We start from the raw sequence: 7,829 nt of genomic DNA on the forward strand, positions 1-7,829 counted from the left end.
GTGTATAAGCTGGAAATTAGCACAATTTTGATCTGGAAGAATAACATTTTACTTTCTAATTTAGGATTCTTTTTTACTTTCCTTTCGTTATTCCCTAGAATGGTGCTTGTTTATTTGTTTTGTTGTAAGACTCCTCTACTGATTATTTAATAAAATAGCGCATAGGGCCTTGATTTATTTTTTTAAAAAAAATGTGCTTTATACACAAATATGAGCTAAATCAGGTGTGTATACACAAAGTATGAGCTACGTATGATGTAATTTTCCCATAAAAACTCCTATGTTATATCGTGTTAGGTATGTTATAGTTGTACGGAAATTCACTCTATAATCTCTATACGTTCATATAAGTTTTTATAGTGGAAAAACAAAAACCTTGACTAGCGATTGCTGACCCCCATAGAATGATAATTATATCACTCACTGTTGAGACTTTTTTGTGTAACAACTTGGTATCCCATTCGGGTCATTCCCCAAGTACACACAGTTGTATTAGCCACCATGTATGTAGTTTTAGTTGACTTGATATAAGTAGTGTTTCTTTCAGACCCAAAAAAATATTCAGTTCTCAATACTTTTTTCTTGATTGGAACTAATGTCCACTTAGCTGTTACGCAATCAAATCTGCACCTATCAGTGTCTTCTTATGTGTGCTTAGCATGACCACATATTCTAACACTTTGTGTTGCCACGGAAAGTCCTTAGTTTGTGGTCAATGATATGGCAAGCAAGAGAGATCAACCACTAGAGACTCGTATGACCATTTACCAGATAGATAGTGGAGCACAAACAGATCTACAGATAGGATGTGAGACATACGTTTAACAACACCAGCCTCAAATGACACCAAAAGATCCTAATTTTACCACTAGTAACCAAAATTAGATAAGATTAGCTTAGATTTAGACACAGAACTTGCTTCCTAAAACGAATCTACATTTGCCTCCAGGGGACAACAGATGTCTTCGGTTAGCATGTAACATGTTTTTTTACATTTCTATCATTCCATTAACAACCCGATCATCAAAAGTCTACCCAAGACGCCTTACAACTGAATACTCGAATGACATGGAAGAAGTCCTTTCTTGTATTACAGCTTCTGAAGCATATTGCTGCGGAACTAGAGGAGGAACGTAAGGAGCTGAAGGGCCAGAGCAGTAGTCGTGTGTACTTGTGTGTATTACAGCTTCTGAAGCATACTGCTGCGGAACTGGAGGGGGGACATAAGAAGCTGAAGGGCCAGAGTAGTAGTCGTGTGTAGTTGTGTGTATTACAGCTTCGGAAGCATATTGCTGCGGAAATGGAGGAGGAACGTAAGGAGCTGAAGGGCCAGAGTAGTAGTTGTGTGTGACAATACTCTCCTGTGGTTGCAGCATTCCTTGCTCTACCTGCGAATACGATTGGTAATTCCTGTCATTTAGCCCCATGAGATACTGCTGTGACGGGACCACGTCTTGTGCTGAATTATACCTGTCAAAGTGACAACTTAAGATCACCCTTCTATATTTATCAAGTTTGAAAATGGACTGACAAAAGAAAGAAGGGGAAACAGCGGAGCAATTTGGTCACTTGGAATACTTAAACTCTCAAACATAGGGCTACCAGTTCTGAGTTCAACTTAATACATGCTAGAACATCGTCACTGAATTGCAAATATAAGTACACCCAACGGCTGACGGTAAGAAGAATTACCATACCTAATAAAGCAAGCAATCAAAAACCTCGCTTCTTCTGTCCCCTACCTCACAGCTTCCAGAACTGAAGGGAGAAATAAATCCTCACAGAATAAAGAAAAGAAAGAAAGCAAAGGACACAGCACCTGAGATATGGGTTCTGTATATCGGGGGAAATGCCTTGAGTGACATATGGTTGATGAGAATATGCATGACTGGGAGCAGTCAATTGTTTATGCTCCGTAACTGTAAGAGCAGTCTCCACGAAGTTCGTGGTTCTAAGCCACCCATGCTGAGCACTTTGGAGTTCATAGACTTGTTGATACTCCACAATCGGTGGAGGATGAACGTGCTGTATTCTGGCCATGTATGGATCCTCTGCAGAAGTGGGCATCGAGGAATTCTTAACCATATCCAAAGCAGGAATTGTATTTGGCGGTGGAACATTGGCCAATGACGAACCCACTTTTGGCTGGGGATAAGACAGCACCTTAGCCTGATCTTCCATAGCCAAGGCGGGCATAATCTTTGGCATGTCAACATTAGCAAAAGACTGGCCCACTTTAGCCAGTGGATGGGGTGCCGCTGTTGCTGATGTTGGCAGGGGATGAAATAAAGATAACAAGTCCCTCACCTGTATATTTCAAAGGCCCTTAATGAACAGCAAGCAGTAAAGCATATGCAAGACACCAACTAGTGCGCTAAATATATTCGCACTCCATATCTAAGAAAGAAACGCCTCACCTGTTGATCATTTAGTTCTGGTTCAAACTTGGTGTGGCGCCAAAAGTCCTTTATAGAGTGTCTGAAAGAAGCTTCTGGCAGGGGAAGACACTCCTTAAAAATTCGAAATTTCACCTGAATGAGAGCGATAGTAACATGAATCTTCTTAACTAGTTGCACAATGTTGGATTTTTTAAAAGATGGTGCAGCAAAAAGGTTGAAAGTATTGATTGAAAATGTGTGTCAATTTTTATTAAGCATAGAAGGGCTTTAAATAGCCAACTTAATAAGAGAAAATATGCATAAAATCTGCAAGATAATTTCAAATCCTAAAATATCTCAACTAGACTAATCTACTTGATAAAAAAAATTAAAATTCAAAAGTAGATTCATCCTAATCCTAACCAACTTATTTCTAAAAAGAAAGTTACTGCAGTAACTGTAAGCAATTTTCAACACTCGTCCTTTGCTTCAATTGCTGCATTTTAAAAGAGTTGCTCCTCAATTTATGCTTCTACTGTTTGTGCTTGAGGATTGTTTTTAAACTTGCACACTTTCGTGGCATGGCCTGTTTGTTTGCAAGTTCCACATATTGCGTCAGGTCTCCACCAACAAAGAATTTCCAAGTGTGTTTTCTTTTTGCAGTATTTAAAAAAACACCCTCAATAACACTGTCTTGTCTGAAGGCTCTTCTTTGCTCCTGCGCTTGAAGAGCACTTATTAGTTCTTCACCAGAGATGAAATTTTAGACTCGAATCTCTCTGGAATTTTCAAAAGAATTTTTCTATTGTTTTGTCAACCTAAGTTCAATTGTCAAATACAATATAGGTGTTTGTTGGTCCAAGACACTAAATTATCTAGATTTTTTTCGGGGAGTAAAATTCAGAAACAAACTAGAATTAAGAACGCATAATCATGAATAAGTTGAGCCATAGCCAATAGGTTTGAGATGTAACAATTTAGAAAATATCTGTTACAACTCTCCCTCTGACTAACAATAACATGCTACACACTTACGCTGAAGACACATAAGAGCAGACAGAAGGATGTGGAATAAATTAGCAATGACTTTCTACTGATAGTGACGACATCATGTGGAATAGCGCCAAAAAAAGGGAAGATAAAGTATGGCTCAGAGCTTCTTCCTTTTATCTTTGGTATTATTCACATCGAAACCTAAGTACTTGCCCAATGACTTGGAAAGATTGGTGAAGAAAAATTCTTAATAATAAACATTACATGCTAAGCTTGAGGCTTAAGAGCCAAGCAAATCAAAAATTCAAGCAGGATGAACTTAAATCACATATAACAAGAGAGTTCCAAACCCATTTCTTACTATCATCATGCATTTTTTAAATCAAGACCAATGAAGTTCAAGAAGCAGCCAGAATTTTAAATAACTGACAATAAACTGATTTACCTGTACTGGAAATTTGCCTGCAAAAGCAAGTGGTTCCAAGTCTATTATTCCAGTGGATGTTGCTTCATATACACCATACAGAAGCTTCAACTCGAAATCAAACAGGAAAAGCTTTGTTCCTGGCTTAATCTTTTTTATCTTTTCCTTTCTGTTTAATGGAAGCCCAAAAACACGGAATCTGTAACAATCAGGTTTTGTATTTCCACAGCACAAAAATATAAAACCAGAAAGGACATCCTGCGAGACCAAAAAGAACACATTTCAGAAACTAAGAAGTAGAACAGACTGATCAAATGTATGCTTTTGATTGCCACAAAGATGCCGATAAAAAAATAACATGCTATTATTGTGACAGAAGGATAAATGGATAATGCCTTAGCAAAAGCAGGATTATTATTTGGTGGGCCAACATTGGCCATGGATGGAACCACTTCCTGAGGATATGGCAGCAACTTAACCTGATCTTCCACAGCCAAGGCAGGCATAATCTTTGGCACGCCAACATTAGCCAATGACGGGCCCTCTTTTGCTAGTGGATGGGATACAGCTGCTGCTGTTGCTAATGCAGGCAGGGGACGAAACAGGGATAATAGATTCCTCACCTGTATATTTCAAATTCTCTTTAAAGAACAGAAAGTGGTAAAGCATTTGTAAGACAACTACTTGTGTGAAATATGCCAGCACTCCATATCTAAGGAAAAAAACCTTACCTGATGACCATTTAGTTCGGGTTCAAACTTTCTGCCATGATAATTGTCCTTTATGGCGTCTCTCAGAGAAGATTCTCGCAGGGGAAGACATTCCTTAAATTTGTGATATTTCACCTGAATGGAAAGAGAGCAACAGAAACATGATGCTAGTATCTACTCTCGCAAACCAATTAGGTGGCGAAAGTGATTTTCATCAACCCAAATAACTTGAACACCACACCAAATGTGTCACGATTAAGCTCCTGGACATAGTGTTTTGGCGATTTATTCTACCATATCAAAAAGGCAGCAGCCATGTACAATATGAAACGAACACCCACGGACAAAACAAAGGCAGCAGCCATGTACAATAAATTAGCAATGGATTTCTACAGTGGATAGTTTTATGAAATAGTGACAACTTCACAGAAATAAATGCATCACACGGGCTAGAGCCAAGTGAAGGAACATAATTATCCTCCGAACTTCCTCCTACCGGGACAAGATAACGTCCACATCAAGGCCTAAGCACTTGCCTCCAATAACTTGGAAAGATTGGTGAAGGAAGCTCTTGCATAATACACATACATGCCAAGCCTCTGGGCTTAAAAGTCAAGCAAATCATAAATGCAAGCAGGATCAGTTCAAACCACGTTAAACCAGAGGGTCCCAATCCCATTACCTAAGACATCATGCATCTTTTAAATTAAGACTAACAAACAGTTTGGACCGAATTTTAAATAACTGACAGCAAAGTGCAAACATGATTTACCTGTGCTCGAAATTTGCCTCCAAAAGCATGTGGTTCCAAGTCTAATTTTCCAGTGGATGTTGCCTCATACACACCATACAAGAGCTTCATATCAACATCAAACAGGAAGAGCTTTGTTCCAGGTTTAATCTTTTCTACAGTTTCCTTTTTACTTGCACGAAGCCCAAAAACACGATATGTGAAACAATCGAGTTTTGTCCCTGCACTGCACAAAAATATAAAACCAGAAAGGTCCTTGAAAGCTTCCTTGTCTTTCTCTTTATCTTGTGAGGCAGATCTACCAAGACTAGAAGCAGGAGCTGGAGAAGCAGCAGGAGCTGAGACTCCTGCTGAGTCAATAATAGGGAGAAAAGCTTGATGTATCACATTACTTGGCTTAACCTTTGCAGCCTCCTCCTTTTTCTTCAAAAGTATCTTTTTATTTAATTGATTGAAACTTTTCCCCTTCTTTTTCCACCTCTTGCCTTTCATCCCGACTATGAGTGAAGTTAGTTGCTGCTTTGCAAAGGAAAGGAGCACTCCTTAGCTACACGAGTACCACAATGAGGAAACAGAGTCAAGTTGAAGAAGCGGGAATGTATACAAAGAACCGATAATTTTGCAAAGAACAGTAATGATGAACCATATGCTGGTATCAAAGAAACATGACAAGAGTAAAACCTGCAATCTTGAAAAACAAATGTGGACAGAGAAAACGTGGAGCATGTGTTGGGCCTACTGCTTAAGAAAGTAAGTACGTCCCAGGCACTTTTCTGTTATCTGATTTAGGAACATTTCTCAGACTTTTTCTTTCTTTTGGATCAGTAAGAAAAACGACCATTTCTATGATTTGAAGATCTCACTTCTAACAATCGATGTAGGAAAGACAATTCCTTCTGAGAATATATTATTAATCTTTTAGCACAAAGTTTGTGCTGAAGACATATTTACCTTTTCGAAAAAAAAAAAAAATACATCAAACATAATCCTTCTTCTTCTTACAAGGACTCTATAACGTCTAGTAAGGACTCTACATCTTCTAGGAGTTCCTTTAAAACAAATGAAATAAAAGAAGACAATTCATCTTTATTTTCTGTATAGAGCTGCTTCTAGGAAAGACAGTTCTTATTAACCAATTTATTCTGGCATCAAATACACATCATCTAATGTCCTTGGGATGTTAAAATAGGCCAAGATTATATTTTGTGCACTTGTTCTCTAAAATTGGAAAATGTCATCAGTCTATGTTTAAAGTAAGTAGCTCATTGGCTCACTTATCATTTGAAAACTACCTTTTAGTAATCCCTTTCCAGCAACAGGCTTATTAAGGATAAACCATAAATAAGGAAGAAAGCTTTTTTTTTTTTCTATTTCTTCTTCCAATCGCCAACATTTGAAGAACCCAAGTACCATAACTAAAATTAAGGAGAGTGAGGCAGTTGGTGTAACTCAATTGTGAAGCTTGTCAAAATATTTTACAAACAACAACATACCCAATGTGATCCCACAAGTGGGTCTCCCTCTACGCAGACCTTACCTCTACCTTGGCAGGTAGAGAGGTTGTTTCCAATAGACCCTCGGCTCGGCTCAAGTAACACAAAAACAACATCAGAGTAGCAAGAAGACTAAAGTAGAAAAGACAACAAGTAGCAATTGAAAACTAAGAATAAGAAATATGTGACCACTAAAATAAAATGTGTCAAAATATCTTACCAATAACATTAATAAAGCTACCTATTAGCAAGAATAAAAAGGAAATCAAAAGCTTCTCTTTCACAGATAGAAAGAGTAGCAACACAAAAAACCAGTCCCATCATATGGTGCCTCAAAGAGAAATAGGAACCATCAATGTCAAGGAAAAATCCGAGTAATTCTTTCTCCAAAAAGAAAAATAGCAAATGTTCACGCATCAGGATACGCATAACAACCCAAGAAAGCTATCAAAATCAGAACTTGGTTAAATATAATCACTACCCACAATGCTTAACAACTCAAGAAAGCTATCAAAATCAGAACTTTGTCAAATATAATCACTACCCACGATGCTTAACAACCCAAGAAAGCTATCAAAATCAAAATTAAACCCAAGAAAGCTATCAAAATCAGTACTTTGTCAAATATAATCACAACCCACAATGCTTAACAACCCAAGAAAGTTATCAAAATCAAAACTTTGTCAAGTATAATCACTACCCACAATCCTTAACAACTCAGGCCAAGAAACAGAAAAACCTATCTAAATTCCAAACTCAGTTATACTTAAAGACTAGCGCCAAAAAACCAAGAACCCCGAATAAGAAAGTTACAGTCCACAATGAAAAATCCTAGCAACTCTATTATATATAACCAAATGTTCATGCATAAAAAAATAAACATAAATTTTTATTAAAAAATTAAAAGAAAAACCCATTTAAGGTAGTGGCAGAGTGCATACCAACGAGTAGCGAGCAATGCTTCCGCGAGTGAGAGTGAACGGTCCTCTGTACCTTTTTTTTCCTTTTGATTTTCCTAACCCTCTGTTTGGATGGTTGTTTCGCGTGGTTCATTACTGTACATTATCATATGGTACAGCA

General features: G+C 37.7%; 1 protein-coding gene across 7 annotated transcripts; it reads right to left on the reverse strand.

Moving 5' to 3' along the window:
* Nucleotides 1–820: 820 nt before the first annotated feature.
* On the reverse strand, nt 821–7,829 carry LOC132599500 (uncharacterized). Of its 7 annotated transcripts, none has more exons than XM_060312879.1 (8): nt 7,691–7,829; nt 5,278–5,803; nt 4,527–4,640; nt 4,275–4,418; nt 3,817–4,053; nt 2,418–2,531; nt 1,820–2,307; nt 821–1,470 (listed from the first exon to the last, which is right to left on the reverse strand). In XM_060312879.1, the coding sequence occupies exons 2-8, from the start codon at nt 5,746–5,748 to the stop codon at nt 1,032–1,034; spliced, it is 2,007 nt and encodes a 668-aa protein (XP_060168862.1). In that variant the 5' UTR covers nt 5,749–5,803; nt 7,691–7,829; the 3' UTR covers nt 821–1,031. The 7 variants fall into 7 exon arrangements, with proteins under 7 accessions (XP_060168862.1, XP_060168845.1, XP_060168857.1 ...); XM_060312862.1 differs by having other exon boundaries at nt 4,191–4,418; XM_060312874.1 differs by having other exon boundaries at nt 4,191–4,418; nt 5,278–5,772; nt 7,691–7,823.

This window comes from Lycium barbarum, chromosome 1 (assembly GCF_019175385.1).
Source record: "Lycium barbarum isolate Lr01 chromosome 1, ASM1917538v2, whole genome shotgun sequence".
Taxonomy (NCBI): domain Eukaryota; kingdom Viridiplantae; phylum Streptophyta; class Magnoliopsida; order Solanales; family Solanaceae; genus Lycium; species Lycium barbarum.